Source organism: Arvicola amphibius, chromosome 12, assembly GCF_903992535.2.
Source record: "Arvicola amphibius chromosome 12, mArvAmp1.2, whole genome shotgun sequence".
Lineage (NCBI taxonomy): Eukaryota > Metazoa > Chordata > Mammalia > Rodentia > Cricetidae > Arvicola > Arvicola amphibius.
In genome coordinates, this window is record NC_052058.2 from 90513276 (window position 1) to 90530678 (window position 17403).

The following is a 17403-nucleotide window of genomic DNA, read 5'->3' on the forward strand; positions in this document are numbered from 1 at the left end:
CTTTTGCCTGGCTATCTTGTCTGCTTCCTATTTCCAGGAGGATCTATGTATGTTTTTCTTTGGGTCTGTGGGCTGGTTTTAACTGCTCCTTGCAGAACTTCCCACCCAAGAGGAAGAGAACTAGCATTCATGGTAGCTGAAACCACATTAGTATTCAGTATATTAAAAATAAAATTACAGCAATATGGATGAGGAGGGAAAGCAGATATGAAAACCATGACGTAGTGGGGAAAAATGTTTCCTCCATTCCTCTTCTCACCAACACAAGGGGCAATCGCATGACCTTAGTTTCTAAGAATGAATTGTCAGAAGAATTTGCAAGGCAGTTGACATTTGTTTATGCTTGGTGAGGAACAGGAAAATAGCTCCAGTTCAGGGACATACATAAAAGAACAGAGTAACAATCATAGCTGAGATGCCAAGGTGATGGTTCTTTCTATAGCCTTAAGATGTGTCATCTTTCAGGTGTCTTTCTCTGGGGATGCAATGCTGTATTTATTCATCTAAGGTGATCTGAGGATTTAAAGTGTATTTAACACTGTCCAAATGATCATGGGTCTTAAAATGATGCCCATACCAAATGTTCTTCTGGATCAGAATAAAAATCAAATAATTTCACCTAAAACAAAAAACAAAACTATGGATTGTGTTCTGTTTCTTAACATAGACATATGTCTACTCTGGCAATAAAATGTGAAATAAAAACAAAAACTTAAAAAAATTCTCATTTTATGAATATAAAGAGTCAGTAGCCACTGATAGAGAAAGAAAAATTGGTAGGATGTGTGGCCAACAAGTGTCTTTATTTATTTATTTTGGTTTTTCAAGGCAGGGTTTCTCTGTAGTTTTGGTGCCTATCCTGAAACTAGCTCTTGTAGACCAGGCTGGCCTTGAACTCACAGAGATCTACCTGCCTCTGCCTCCCAAGTGCTGGGATTAAAAGCATGTACCACCACTGTCAGGCCCTAACAGGTACCTTTAAAGGTAATAATGGAACTGAAAATAGAGACTCATGAAACTGAAGAAGAAAAATTAGGAGATGCAATACTATTAAAAGCAAAAGCTCAAGGGAGTGGGGTGATGGCTCTGTGGTTAAGAGCTTTTGCTGCCTGTGCAGAAGATCCATGTTTAGCTTCCAGCATCCACAAAGCAGTCCAACCATCTGCTGAACTCTAGTCCGATGCACCTGATTCTGGCCTCTGTGAGGACTGCACACACATGATGCACTTAACACACATGCAGGTGAAGAAGTCATACACAGGAAATAAAATACATTGATCATTAAAAAGAATTGAAATATAAGAGGCAAATCGATGATGATGAAGAGAATAGCACAGAGAATCATGCCCTGCTCACCACTGCAAATAGTAAATGTGAAAGGAAAATCGCTGGGGGTGTTTATTGAAGGACATGGTAGTCGATGAGCTGGCCAGCAAAAGGGCATTCATTAAAGCTGTTTCCTAGACCGAGAAAGAGACTTTCAGCAAAGCCCTACAGGAGCTGCATTATGGAAGTGGAGGCAGTTTTTTCCCTACACCGTAGGCACAAGAGCTAGCAGATGCCCTAGTCAAAACAGACGAAATGCAACAGTACTGTCATTGTAGCTCCCCAAAGACCAACAAAGGGCAGCAGGCCTAAACATAGAAGCATGACAGAGAGAAGGCAGTTTTTACATTCAGACAAAGCACACAGATTAGGACAAACTTAAAGGCTCAAAAGATAGCAATGTTTTCCCTAGACACTGAAAGTACAGTAGCATGACATAGTCACGGTGTAATAACCTGCTCTCCTGCTGTGATTATCTGGACAAGACCTATACTAGATTGGCCTGTTGACATTCCACCATGGAATGGGGAAGGTCCTCACTGGCTCAACCCTCCCTAAGGATCTCTAGGCAGTTAATGGTTGCTGTGACAGGAAGAGAAATTTTTCTCCCTGGTGTTGTCAGAGGTAAGTAGCTCATGCTCCTGTAAATAACCCATCCCATGTTCCTGTAAGTAACTCAGTGAGTCACCAAAACAAACAAGCAAAAACCGGACACCAAACCTGGATGGGAACTTTAGAAGAAGGATAGGAACCAACAGGAATGGAGGGGAACAATGATAGTAACCGAGGGTGGATATGATGAAAATATACACATGTGTGAAAATACCTTTAGGAAACCCATTAGATATAATTAATACATGCTTGCATAAAACTAAAAGGGAAGGATTATGGAAAGAAATTTCTTTGGGGAGATATATTTCAACCTTTTCATCATTCCTATGAGGCGATGCCAGCACAGTTTGGGGAGTCATCCAGAAATGAGACAGCTCTGTCAACCACAAGCTCAAACCGCTTGGCAAGGGCACCACTTCTGTCTTGGCAGTAGAAGGTGGAGACACAGAAATGCCCTCACTAGCACCATATTTCCTAACAGCTTGATCATTCCATGGCAGAATATGAGGCATTTCATAACCCTTGATGACTAAATGAAATGAATGTTCCTGAGATACGATGTCAGGGCATAATGTGGAGAGAGCTGGTCTGGTTCAATATGCTGCCCGAAGTGTTAAACAGATCACAGGGACCTCTGGTGCCCATCCAGGCATGCAAGGGTCTTAGACATAGAAGCCACATAGACTGACAAACAACCCTTATATCCATCAGAGAACTAATGTCCAAAGGTAATTAACTGAGTGCAAAATTGCAGAGGCAAACAGCTGAGGAAAACAAGCATAGTCTTACTGAAAGAAAAGCAGAAGCAGAAATCAGACCTTCAGGCCTGACAGGGTAGAGAGACCTAACAAAGGTGGATTGAGGTTCAGTGTGAACAGTTAAAAAGATCATGGTAGAGTCAACTCCTTGGGGATCCTTTCATGAATCTTACTTCAAAATTAACAACAGATAGCAAATCATAACTTTAGGAAACTCGGGGAAGACGATGCAGGGTAAATACTGAGAAGAAAGGAACAAACACACACCTACACACAAAGAGACAACAACACTCACCAATTACATCAGCCTTCACAGATAGCAGCAACAAATGCTGGGATGCAAAAACATAGGGATCCTTTTCATTGGTTGTAAGAATGTAAAGTGGTCTTAACACCCTAGAAAGAGTTGGCTGTTGTGGAATATTAGTTGAAGATGAGTTACATTCATTTATGCTGTGGAACATTTGATTAATGATGTAAAGATGTGTTGCCCTCTTCTATGTTGCATCTGTGTAACTCTGTGAAGCTGTGTTACTTTGACTGCCTAAAACATCTGATTGGTCTAATAAAGAGCTGAATGGCCAATAGTAAGGCAGGAGAAATGATAGGCGGGGAAGCCAGGAGGAGAGAATAAACAGAAGGGGAAAAAGATTGAGGAGCGGGCTGGGGAAGGGGAGGCAGTGGGGAGAAGAAGGAGAAGGGCTACAGGGCCCATGTACCTAGCTACACAACAAGCAATGGAGTAAAAAGTAAAGAAAGATAGAGATAAATAGAAAAATGTAAAAGCCCAGAGGCATAGGGTAGACAAGATAATTTAAGTTAAGAAAAGCTGGTTAGAAACAAGCCAAGCTAAGGCCCCCAAAGAGTAAAGAGTTAAAAAAAAATGAGAGTTGGAATTTCTACTTTAATATTTCAATTTAATTTAATTGCATGTGTGTATCTGTGGGGTATATGCCATATGTATGAGAATGCACTCAAATGTCACAAAAGAGTTTCAAATTCTCTAGACCTGCAGTGACTGGAGAGTGTGAGATGCCCGTGTAGCTGCTGGCAAATGACCTCAGGTCCTCTGCAGGGATGCGTACTCTCAACCACTCAGCCATTTCTCCCTGCCACACACTTGACAATTCCTTACAGAAGCCAAGCACTCCCTGCCCACAGTGACTGTGCTCCTTAGGATCTACACAAAAGAGTTGAAACAGTGTACACAAAAATAGTTGTATAATTCTTTTTACTCGTACTGTATTCATAATAGCCCCAAACTTGAAAGCAGCCAAAATGATCCTTGGGGAATGGAGAAAGGACCTGTGGTACCATACTATACTACATTAGTTGGTGATGAAAAGGAAGTGGATACTGAGCTGAGGGGTGTCTCAGTATTTGACGCAACCTGAATTAAATCCTCAGCACTCACAGTAAAAGCCTGGTGTGCCTGTGCACACACATAATTCCAATGTTGCTGGGGGTGTAGACATTAGGATTTCTGGGGCTTGCTGGCTGTCAGCCTTGCTCCAGATTCAGTGAGAAGCACTGTGGCAAGAGAAAGAGAATTGACATCCTCCTCAGACTGCTGGGCTGGCAGAGGCATGTACAAGTACCACTCACATATGGAAAACAGCAAGGAGAGAAACCACTGGGCTAAACCAAGGATGAATGAAATGCACACTGGTAAATGAAAAGAAATCAAAGGAGGTTACATGTTACATAATTACAGCTCGGTGACATTCTGAAAACTTAAAAAGTTTGAGATTGGGAAATGAACAATGGTCCCCAGGACTTCGTGGGGGTGAGAGTAAGAATCAGTTCTGGAAGATAATGCAATGATGGAGACATGTTACTATCTACTTGTGCAACCCATGGCCTATATGAAGAGCAAAGACAGATGCAAACCCCCAACTCTAAATATGTTAGTACTGGTCTCGGTTCAGCAGCTATCACTAAGTGCATGTTGGGGACTAAATTGCATCTCCTGAATTGAGACTTAAACTCATTTTAGGAGTTGGGGACTTTGAGAATTGCCTAGGGCATGAAGGGGACTCTTGGGTAAAATTTAGCACTCATACAAAGAAGCTTTCTTTCCTTCTTTCCACACAAAGGCGTGTATAAAAGCTGGACTGGCGGCTGGGAAGAGATCCCTCATGAGGAAACAAATCCCCCCCCCCCTTTATTTAGGGCTTTCCAACCTCTAACCATGGAATAAACTGGCTCATGTTGATGATCCTAAACTATAGCATCTTTTTATAACTACACTCTTAGTAAGGTTCACCATATTATAACAGAAGTACTATGGGCTACACAGTTTTCAAGAAACAAAATGTTAGTAACAGCTCAGAGTCAAGAAATAGAGCAGGGTACCAATCAAGTTGTGGTAATAATCTCCCTCTGAGATTAAACACTGAAACCATCATGACAGAAACAGCAAGAAAAAAAAAGTCTAATAAAACCATAGATCCATATGCAGGGGCTCCACCGTGCTGCCTGAATGACCTCCCCCTCAGACTCATTTCATTTCAGGTTAGATTTTCAATATATGAATTAACTGTGGAGATAAAAATATTCTGTGTATTACTTAGCTTGGGCAAGAGTATCACCCTAATGCAAACTGTTACACAAGAGCAGAACTGTTTGGGAACAGGAAGACGGATTGGGGAACTCTGTGCTGCTACTCTACTCTAAAGCAAAACCTCCTACTGTAAATGGAAACTGATGTGGCATTAGATGAGATGAAGGCACCAAGGAACAAGACCTTCTAAACACAGCACCACCAGCACACACATGAACTCACAGAGACTGTGGCAGCAGGCACAGGACCTGCACGGGCAACTTCTGATGGGGTCTTAGAGAGAAGAGATGTGGACACATGCCTCCTCCCATCTCTAACCCAGAAGCTAGTTCGAATTAATAAACACTTGTGAATGGTACATGAATTCTCATCAAGAGAGCCTCACTGAGGAAACAAACCACCCATAAGGGTAGCCTCATGCCCAGCTGTAGACCAGTAGACGGCAAGCACAAAAGGAACTTCGGGACAGCTTTGATCTTTGTAGTTTCCTTGGTTGTTTATAATGCTGGGTCAGGGCCTCTCTCTCTCTCTCTCTCTCCCCCTAAAACCTTACAGGTCATTTGTATATATAGCATGTCTTCCGACTTTGCAGTTTTAAGGGATTCCTGTGTGTACAAACACGTGTCTCTCTCCGTCTATGTGCATTTTTAATGCTTTTTTTCTTTTTTTCTCTTTTTATTCTGTTTGTTTTGTCCTATTCTGACTTGTTTTTTCTCATTTTATTATTCTCCTTAGATGTTTGTTTGTTTTCAAAAGGAGAGACTGAAAGAATATGGATCTGGCTGTGAGGGGAGATGGGAAAATACTGAGAGGGTTTGGGGGCAGGGAACCATACTCAGAATATATTGTATTGAAAAATCTATTTTTAAAGATATAAAACAAAATAAAAAAGGCTTACTTTTTAACAAAAGGGAATCTTGTAGAAACAAACAGATAATTAATAAAATGGGAATTCTGACTGCATTATTCATTAAAGAAATAAATATGAAATATTCGACATACAATGTGTTCCAATAAATCATCCCGATCCTCTATTTAATCTTTGGGGCTTTTCAGAGAGAGGAGTAAAGTAGCAGAAATTAGTCTCCAGTGTCCTTGCCCATTGTTTATGGTGTGAATGAGAATGGAGACTCACAGATGACAGGCACTCCTCCCGAAGGACCGTGAGGAATGCCATCATTACATTACTAAACAGGGGGCCCTCTTTTGTGATCTCAAGAAAGAACCACTGATGATAATGATTACAGCCTGACAATAGTATTGTGCTATTTGATTATTTAAATATTACTGAAAGGTACCTTAATTGTGTGCGCTTAATGGATGTCAAAATTTACTAACATTTCCATTTAAGTAGCTCGGAAGAAAGCTAAACACATTTTCAGCATGGCTCTGTGGACGTTTAAAAGAAGTTTTGAAAGAATACATCTAAACAATTTTGATATCTAAATTATTGCTTTGAAGAATTTGTTCTCTATACAGAAAGTAATTTTAATTATTACTCATGCAAATTTTATTTTTGATTAAGCAATACTAAAAAAAAAGCAGTCTTGGGTTAAGTTTTGGTGCTGTTACTAATATAAAAACACATTTAACTCAGAGATTTAAGGATTTTTCTAGTGGCAGAAAACGTAGAAAAGAAATGAATGCAGAAATAAGCTCGAAACACCACAGCTGCATTGTAAAGGGCAGGGAACAATGATGCGTTCATGTTCTGTATCTGGGAGCAAGGCTGGGTTCTCAACATGAAGACTCTTTAGCTCTTATTACGGGAGTCACTTAAGTCCTCTTTATACTCGCCAATATTGGGCTGAAATGGAGAAATGAAAGATTTTAGCTTGTGTGAAGGAGTTAGTAATCACATGAGAATTTAAAGCATCGTGGGATAGATGAGATGCCTCAGTGGATAAAGATGCTTGCTGCCAGGCCTGACAACCTCAGTTAGATCCCCAGGACCCTCATGGTGGAAGGAAAGAACTGACTATTCCTGTTGGGGATTGTGCTCTTCCCTCTTGATATGTGCATGTACATCACACGCACACAAAGAGGCACACGTATGCACACACACATACATGCACATACACACACATGGGGAAGGAGTGGAGGCAGAGATATACAGAGACACATAGACTCACAGAGACAGAGACACATGCATGGAGCGACAGACAGACAGACACAGAGCAAAGCAATAAAAGTTTAAGACCTTGACTACTTATATTATGAAATGTCTGACATTCCTAATAGAAATAGAAATTTTCTTAAGTGAACCGTAAGTCTCTAACACTCCAAATTACAAACTGGATTGTTATTTCGTCTTTATAGGGATCGCAAAGAACCCCTATGGCTATGCTCATTAAAATATCCGAGGTCTAGGAAAGAGAAGCAGGGAGGACATCCTACCTTAACAGGGCGTTTCTTCCATCACTTCTGGTGCACCACACTTGCCTGGTTTGAAAACCTATCTCTACACCACCATGCTGAGAGTGGTGTTGTGCTTTGTAACTCTGTTGTGTTAGGGTGACTTGCTCGTTTGAATCAGAGCTAAAATCCTGGACATTTCTTCCACTGAGGTCGACTTCCTTAAGGTGAGGAAGTCTACATTTGCTCCACGGTCCCACCTTAAGGCTGAAGGAATATTCCTCTTTCCCAAGAGGACAGGAAATCGGAGCCTCGCAGGCTCTGGATTCAGTCAGATTCGGACACTGCAGACCTCCATACAGAGGGGGCGCGATGACCACGCGAGTTCTGTGCTGCAGCTTCTTCCCACACCCTTCGCTGCAAGTGGACCATGGGGAGAACTCAGATACCACACAGTCCCTGGGGCAAGGGATGAGGCAGGCTTGCTCTGTGGGGGGCTGAGGGGCAAAGTGTTCGCAGATCTCACTGGCCACCATGGTTCTGTTGAGCTTCTGCAGACAGCGCACAGTTCTGTGCTGCAGACCGTGCTGCGCAGTCACACACTCTGCAGCCCGCGGCCGGGGCTCGCCTTGGACCCCAGGAACCAGCAGGCAGCGGTGCCAGTCGGAAACCTCCCACTGGAACAGGTCACTGTGCCAGTCACACACGCGGAAACAGCTCCTTTCCTTTGGAGGTCGGCTGCTCTCCTCACAGTTCGACATGGGACTGGTCCACCCTTCTATGTGAAAACACCACACGGCTCGACTCTGGGCTCCGCCTGGTCCGCAGTCACCTGCACACCTTCCCCAGGGACCTGAGATAGGAAAACAAGGCTCTCCATCATTCTTCAACTCGGGGAAAGAGAAGTATGTCTACATATTTTGCAATACATCCACTAATCACAAGTTTGGTATGAAATGGAGGTAATATTTAGTGTCGAAGTTGGGGGACTCTACCTCGGTTAATGACTGTGAAAATTACCTTCTGTCCCTGATCAGAATACAACAAACTAGCAAAAATTACTTGAATACTGTGATGTGTATTTCTGTAGTCATGTAAGGTGGAAGATAATGGAAGCGCTGACCTGAGGAGGTAGTCTGAGGACTAGCGGGGCAGTACGATACCAACGAAACACCGTTAACCAACCATCCGACGTTTCGATTATTAAGTTCTGAAGCCTGTATATATGACTCAATATTGAGTCCTTCTACTAACTTAGTCTTGATACATTCTAGCTTGGTAATGTTTCATTTGAAAATTATAGGGGCTGAGCTGTTAAAAGCCCTGGGTGCTCTTCCTGAGGACCCAGTTTCAATTCCTAGCACCCACACAACAAATCATAAGCATCTATTATTCCAATTCCAGGAAATTCACAAGCTTCTTCTGGCCTCAGATACCTGACAAGCACATGATCAGAGACTTATAAGCAGATAAACCACCCCTATTTATAAAAGTAATAAGAACAAAAAAATTTATAAAAGCCCCAAAGCCAAGATTTTAATAATGTAGGAGTTTTCATATTTCTACTTCCTCAGTATATACATTTACAAAGTTCAAAAGAGAAGTACATTAAAAAAACTTGAACATCCTAATATATTTTTACTTTCTAAATAATTGTCCTCAGTTTGGGTTGTTCTTTCCTGTGGCGAACTGCAGGAAGAAAAACAAATCCAGCACAAGAACAACAGAGAGGCAGGAAATGACGTCTGCTTTGATTATGGAAAATCGGAACCTGGAAATGAGATAGGGTTTTGTTTGTTTAAATCTTGATCTTCTTTTTAAATTAAGACTTCATAATATAAAAAAATATACATACACACAGAGAAATTAACCACACACAGTCTATACATCTCAGTGAACTTCTATACAGTTAGAATAACCTGCCCTAATGCTGTGAATCTTCATATAGAATCTTACACATTGACTGTTGAATATACTTTAATGTCCTTATCCACACACACACACACACACACACACACACACACACATCTACAAAAGAGATAAAATTAGAATTAACATTGAAATCTAACTTATGACTCAAGTGTCCATTAGCTGTATTTAGTACTTCCTTATTCTTAGAATTTAAAATGAAATACTATTCGGTTTTAAAGACATTTGTTCTTTCTGTGTGGCCTAGGTTAGCCTTGAGCTGTGGGGATCAAGCACTTCTCAGTCCTCTGCCTCTGCCTCTCAAGAAGTTGGAAATGATGTACAAACCACAATGCCTAACTGGTTTTGATTTCTGATAGGTACAAACTCCAGGCCAACCTTCCCATATTAGCTTGTAACAAGCAGATCCTTTAATTAATGAGTTTCTGCATAAAAGGGAGATGTCCACTGAGATCATTCATTTCTTAATCTTGTCTGCTGACCTTTCCTCTGGTGTCAGCCAGCAAGCCTCTCTCAGAGAGGTGGGATTTATCTGAAAGTCAGGGGACATCCTCAGAACACCGGTCATATTTTTCTTTTTTCTCTCTTTCTGCCTTTTCTTTCCTTTTTTTATTATTGAGGCAAGTTCTCTCCTCCCTACCCTAGAGCTCACCAAGCAGCCTATCCTGTGTGACTTACAGGAGTCTGTCTGTCTCTGCCTCCCCAGAGTTGTGACCATAAGCATGTGCCACCATGTCCAGCCCTTTTGCATAGTTGTGGGGTTTGAACTCAGGTCTCTATGCATGCAGAACAAACACTTCTCTCACTGAGCCATCTCCCATCTTTGATCATACATGTTTTAGAAGGACATAAAATGATCATATGTAATATCCAGCTTTTACTTTCCTCACACATGTAACCTGAACCTGAGGATGTTTGGGAAAGCTAACTATATAACTCATGCCCGCTACCAAGATTCTGGAGGTCACTGAGGCACTCTGCATCCCAGGAAGCAGAATAATGACCACAAGTGGGGAAAGAAGACAGCCTCCCTGTTCCCAGGTCTCACAGGGCACCCCAAATGCAGCTTAATCACATCATGAAGTATACTTTCCATGTCAATTTACATGTCCATCAATTCTATGTTTAGAATAGTCACAGGCATTGGGGAAGCAGTATCACCGGAGCCCCAGAGAATTAGGGTATCTGTCTATATTTGGGTTGCCTACTATGGCAGGGTTTGTTATTTTAGCAGAAAAATAGTATCTCATTCTAATATTCTTGGTAGTTCAGTTCCTCCTCGTATCCATACTCTGGCCACATGATAACACTGCATTGTCAAGCTGCGGTGACAGTTCTTTATTTATGAAAGAGATCAGCAAAATGGGGAGTTCAGTTTGTGGGCATGAAAAGATGTACTTTATTGCAGTGAGTTAGCTTTTACTCAGCAATATACCTTGGACTTTGCCTGCTCACTTTCTGCCTTTCGTCCCAGCATCCACTGCCCATGATAAAGGGATTACTCTTGCAAAGTGGTGCTCTCAACACTAGCTGGCTTGATGAATGTCTTTACTCCTGTGTTCATAAGCAACATGCAAATACGGATGCTCGCTAGCTGACCATTGCCCACAGGCTCTAGAGCAGAAATGCCATGTGCTTGTTTCATTTTAAGTATCCTAGCCACTGTCCACTCTGTTGGATAATCTCTTAGTTTCTCTAACAAGATCCACTCAATAAAGGGATATATTGAAAGCATATGACGGTGGTGAACTTAAAGTATACAATCAGTCATAGGTGATATTAAAATAATCCGACGTACAAAAAGAAAGCATTTTGTAAAGTACAGTTCCTTGGACTTTAAAATAAAGCTGCCAGGGTATCTCTATTTGCTTAGGTCTTACATGCATACAGAGACTCAAGATTTTTGGTATGAATTAAAGAGAGGGAAAAAAGTCAGTTTGTTACTACTCAGTCTTAAATAAGTTAATATTAAATTTCATTCAGTTAAAACATACTATCAAATAGATATTGTACATTTAGAAGCATTTATCTAAGACATTTCTTATCATTACAATATTGTTTTCTCGTTAAAAGTTCTTTTGATACTTTCAAAATTTTAATTTTGAAAAATTAGCTTATACTTTGTTAGTTGAAATATATATGAAACATCTTAAACCTTACACAAGGTCATTTTTGTTTGAGCGTTTACATTCCTCTGCACCAAATGTTACCAAATAGCATCATTTTCTCAGATCAATGGAAGACAAAATGTAACTATTAAAAAACTTAAATTGCTACAATCACAGGCCTAATTCATGTCATAGTAAAGGCTGTGGGTTTGTTCATCAATATTCCCGTGGATAGGACCAAGGGTAGTAAGAAGAGTAGTGGGTGTGCAGGCCACCTGGGCTGTAAAGTGTGTGTCTGTAAACACCGGAGAGTTTGTGTACAAAGGCTGAAGCAAGCGCTCAAGCAGACAAAAGCAACTGAATGAGGAGCCAGGGCAAAGCGAATCCTGTATGCCTAGGACAAATGAAAAACAAATTCCAAACAAAACACGAGAGGCGAAGGCTCTGGGCAGGTGGCCTGCGGTGATTTGCGTTTCTCAAACATGAAAATAAATGTGCTCCATGATTTATTCAGTTTTAGTGAGCAAAAAGGTATGAACTTTTATACACATGAATGAGAATCACAGACCTGAAGGATTTTTGCCTTTTGTGGGGGGAAAGCCTCAAAACACATGCATTGATATGAAATGTCCCTGAAGTTTGACATATGTTATAAGCCTTGTCCAAGTTCATGTATAAGAGACAGGCTTAAAGATGAGCAGATAAAAAATAACATATGCAAAATCATAATTACATTTGGCTTACATATCTAAATAAATAATATGAAGAAACTCATTTTATTTTTTAATATCAGTTCAGTAACTGCGTATGTTTTAAATGGAAAGCAGGCAAGAAGCCACACAGAGTTTAGTTACTAAGACAATATGTCTCTAAACAATTATTTTGCCATACACCACTCCAGAGAAACTCTTTCACTGATAGAAATGTAGAAGTATTGGTTTGTATATGTTTACCTGAGCCAGCTTAAATAAGGTGGAGGTGTGCTGTCCTTACTGTCTATGAGGTAGAAACAGGTACTCCTGAATTAATTGCCAGGCATTGAAATCTTTCTTTTTATCATCTATCTATCTATCTATCTATCTATCTATCTATCTATCTATCTATCATCTATCTATCATCTATCTATCTATCTATCTATCTATCTATCTACCTATCTATTCTTTAAGAATTTCAAACAATTTATTCTGATCTTATTAGCCCCCAACTCTCCCATGTCATGCTCACGGCATCCTCCTCCCCATCCATTAAGTGCAATCAGTGCTCTCTCTATGTTCATATGTGATCATCCCCTGAGGAGAAAAACAAATAATTCTACGACCCCTTGCATCCACCAGATGCCAATAGCTCTAGGTTTCATCTAGGGGGTGAAACTACTGAGCGCCTCTCCGCATACTAGAATATTGACTGTCTTGATCTTGTACAGACCTTATGGAGACCACCACAGCTCCTCTGAGTTCATGCATGCAGCAAGCCTATCATAATCAGGAGACCGTCTTTCCCTCTGGCCCTTCCTGACCTCTGGTGCTTACAATCTTTCTGTGTCCTTTTCTGCAATGTCTCCTGAGCCTTGATGGGAGTGGATCAGAGATGTCCTATTTTTTAGCTGAGCACTTCACTGGGCATATTCTCTACACTTGGACCGACTGTTGGGTATTTTAATTTGACTCAATTTTAATAAACACATTCAAGTCCTGGTTCCAGGAAAGTTCTTTGGCCATGGAACGGTAACAGGAATTTTGCATCATTTTTACATTTTGACTCTGTAATTTCCAGGATGTTCTGCCCATGTTTTGGCTCCCTGTACAGATATGTCAGTGTTGTGATACAATATTCCTCTGCAGACAGAAAAGGGATGGCAGATTTTATTCCCTTAATTAAGTTACTCTTAACTGGATTAGTTTAGATGAATGAATAACCCAGTCCAAATCACCCTGTTTGAGACAGATTGCGGAAGGTATAATTTTAGGTGTGGCATCTGTTAAAATCTCTGCTATACTCAAGAAGAAAAAAGTTGGGACCCTTGAGGTCAGGGAAAAATGAACACAATCTTGACAGCTTTGCATGGCCCTTGGCGCAGGGTGAAGCAGCAGCCTTGGTTTAATCCCATTCATACGATCGGAAGAGATGTTTGTTTTATTATTCATTTGTCCTAGCCACAGCTTTATTATCCTGACTTTATTTTTAACTTGGGCAGCAGGGTGGAGGAGTTACATGAATGATGATGTAGAGTTCAGCATCTTAAGCAGATTATTTGTGGATAATTACTCGACCGAGCCCTCTGACATAAACCTCAACATCATAAAAGCTGACAGAAAACAACATTGACATACTTGCAAGGTGCCTCATCACCAAGAAGTATCTGAAAATGTGTGCAAGAATTATTGCTTCTCGAAGCCTTAATGTCAGCAATAGAAGAACGACAGGAAGATATCTCCTACATAGTATATTCTTACCCTAGGAAGCCCTAATACTTCATAAAACCTAAGAAGGGGAAAAGCTCTAGTCATTCTCCTACAACAAACCTTCAGTACATACTACTTAGCAGGTTTATAGTAGAGTCTGGAAATATAAAATTTAACAAGGCATAAAATGTCACTTACAAAATCTGGCACTAAATGCAATGGTGATTTGCTCATGAAGAGGCTCTTGTGTCCCTAACTATTTATTTACACACGGTGTTAATCAGATATTGTTTCTCTGTCTCCTTAGAGTGGAAGTATAGTTAAGAAGGTGTCCCAAAGGCAGCAACACATGGAAACACAAGCACTGAGTAAGTGTCTAAATGTATCCACATCAGAAAACGCACACGGCCACCCAGTACTTCAAAAGCTCTCGAAGGTGGGTAAAACAGCCTGCCACTATCCGTGAGTGACAAGCTGAGTTCTGTCCTCTATCCCCACGATTCACAGAGTGTAAGGAGATAAAGGATGCCTGCCTGTTGGCCTCTGATCTTATACTCATATCATAGCACAGGCACCCCCCCTCCACGCACCCCAAACACATTTGCTGATTTTACAACCAATAAAATCCTCAAAGTCATCTTTCAAAAGGACAATCGTGTCATGGTTGATATACATGGTCAAATATTCTAATAATCACCCTCAGAATAACTTAGCAGCAAAAATTAGGATTTAGCAAACACAATTTCATTTTCATGGGTGCGATAAGGTCTACTAAAGTTCATGAATCCATGACGGAAGTCTGGATAGGCAGTTTATACCTCACTGGAGTGAGGCTGCCCCAGCGTCGCTGCCGTCCCCAGCTCTTTCTCTGTGACTACATTTTGTTTGACACTAATAGCATATTGTAAACCCACTTCATCTCTATGGACAGATGCCACTGACTTAAAAGCAAAGTACCCCTGTTATTTATCACTTTTTATTGCAAATTATCAGTTGCCAGTGGGTACAGCTCTATTAAAAGAAGCAGGAGAGCCAAAGCAGACAGAAATATATATATATTAGTGAATATATATATACATATATGTGTGTGTGTGTGTGTTCATTACTATGAATAGAGGCAAATGTCAAACAAACAGAAAACCACTTCAAATTGTTTACTGGCATTTCCAGGTTGAAATTTCTAAGAATTCTGAAGTGTAAAGGAGAGATTCTTGCCTTGCCTATACTTTGTAGCACCCTGGCGTGTCCTTTAAGATCACTAAAACCTGCTCCACTGACTCTCCAGAAACCAAGGATGGAAAAAGAACCTTGCAGCCCACAGCTCTATCAGGAGGAAGCAGACTATGGACCCGCCCAACGACGTGTCCAAGGCCCTATAACCATTTGTAGCAGAAAGAGGGCTGACGGTTGCATTTCCATACACGTGGTAAGCAATCTTTATGGCACACCACTCTGGTTTCTACCACGACAATTTGACAGCTGCACAGGAAGAATAATTGTCTCATGAGTGACTGTGTCAGGGAGGAGCCAGAGGAGGGGAGGAACAAACAGGTTAGAGGGCACACTGAGCTCACACGACCCAGGTGATGCACCGCTGAGATTTTTTTCATGCCTTTAGACTCCCACACGGAGCAGAGAGAAGTTCCCAAGGCCCTTCAGACATCATTACAGGAATGGCAATCCTCCTGCCTTTGTACATAATGAAACATAGGCTGAAGTACTGCTTGAGTATGTGTGTTAGAGTTCAAGGTCTAAGCTCAAGAAGGAATCTTCAGGTGACAGGCAGAAAGTATGTGGCCTTAGGAGAGCTACAGCAATAGAGGGGACAGGTTCCTGGATTTTGCATACCTGCTATCTTCCCAGCACCACACACTTGTTTGATAGGCTTTTGTTTTTCAGATAAGAACAACCTCGAAAGGAAAGAACGCTCTAGGTAGAGAACTCTGTCTGGCTCTGAAGCTTTCACCCAAAAATTCCAGTTCAGCTATTTGTAGCAGTGATATATGTTGAGGTGTTGAGCCTTTACAAAACCCATTAGGCAAAATATATTTCGAAGAGGTGGATGGGCTATGAATACAGCTACGGCAAGTGGCCAAGAGCCCTGCCCCTCCTTTCGATCCTAGGGCTCTTTGCCCCTCTGTCCCAGCTCAGTGGCTTGGCACAGGGGATGGCCTTAGAACTCACTGAGCTCTGGTACCTGTCAGGAGATATTTATGGGGTGTTCCCATGCCATAAATATGGCTCCACTCAACTCTGACTTTACTTACAGGAAATGCTATAGCTAAGCCCTGTGGGTTTGCTGGTGAGGCAGAAGAAAAATTATTCTCTCAGATGTTTCTATCAGTTAAGGGTGGGGGAGACAACAGCATCTGAGCCACAAAGAGAGGGGACCCAGACTTCTCACAATGCTCCTGCAGGATTTGCTTCCCTAGTTTCTTCCCTGGCTATCTCGGCATTGGCTAGACGTCAGGCAGGGCAAAGCGAACTGGAATACATACAGAGAGAGATGACTTCTTAAGAGGTGTTCCTGCTTAAAATAATAAGACTAAAGTTCTGTTTACATAGTGGGAGATCAGTGAATGTTAGGCTGGATAGAGCCACACTGTCTGCTAGAGGCCCCGGGGAAAAGCAGCTCTGCTCTACAGAGGTATAGGAGAGTGGGGTGCACATGAATAGCTCGATTCCCAATAAACCCCTCAGGAAATAATTCCACTTTTTGTACACGAGCATACCAAAGCTAATAATTTTCTTAGCAGTTTCATGGAAACTGCCATGGTCATGCTTACATGGAGCGTATCTGCTTCTGGACACACGGATCTTTCTAGCAGCAGGTGTTTCTGCTAAGAACTGGTCCAAGAGAACAAAATCCCAGATACATGGGTTGAGCAGAATTTTTAAATCTCATTTTTAAAAGATTTTTTTTTAAAATTTTAACCAGTAACTTATTACTATGTGAGATCTTCCCCATCTTGTTTAGAAAAATTATTTCCTCCGAGCTCCCCCGGTTCTCCCCTTCATAGGAAGGGTGGATATGGGAGCACGGAAGCATATATCTTAATTTAAGGAGCTACCTGAGGGTTGTCAAGAGACTTGACCCTAGAGGGGTTCCCAGGTTTCCAGGGAGACGCCCCCAGTTAGTTCTTTGGGCAGCTGAGGAGAGGGAGCCTGAAAAGGCCAGTTCCTATAGCCATACTGATGAATTTCTTGCATATCACCATAGAACCTCCACCTGACGATAGATGAAGAAAATGACAGAGCCCCACAATGGAGCACCGGACTGAGCTCCCAAGGTCCTGATGAGGAGCAGAAGGAGAGAGAACATGAGAAAGAAAGTCAGGACCGTGAGGGAA

General features: G+C 41.4%; 1 protein-coding gene across 1 annotated transcript in view; it reads right to left on the minus strand.

Annotated features, from left to right (window-relative positions):
• Window positions 1-17403, minus strand: part of Thsd7b (thrombospondin type 1 domain containing 7B) — a 705347-nt gene that overhangs the window by 537419 nt on the left and 150525 nt on the right. Inside the window, exon 2 of the mRNA XM_038349733.1 lies at window positions 7657-8467. Coding sequence (XP_038205661.1) covers window positions 7657-8467 — 811 coding nt within the window. The remainder of the gene's footprint in view (window positions 1-7656; window positions 8468-17403) is intronic.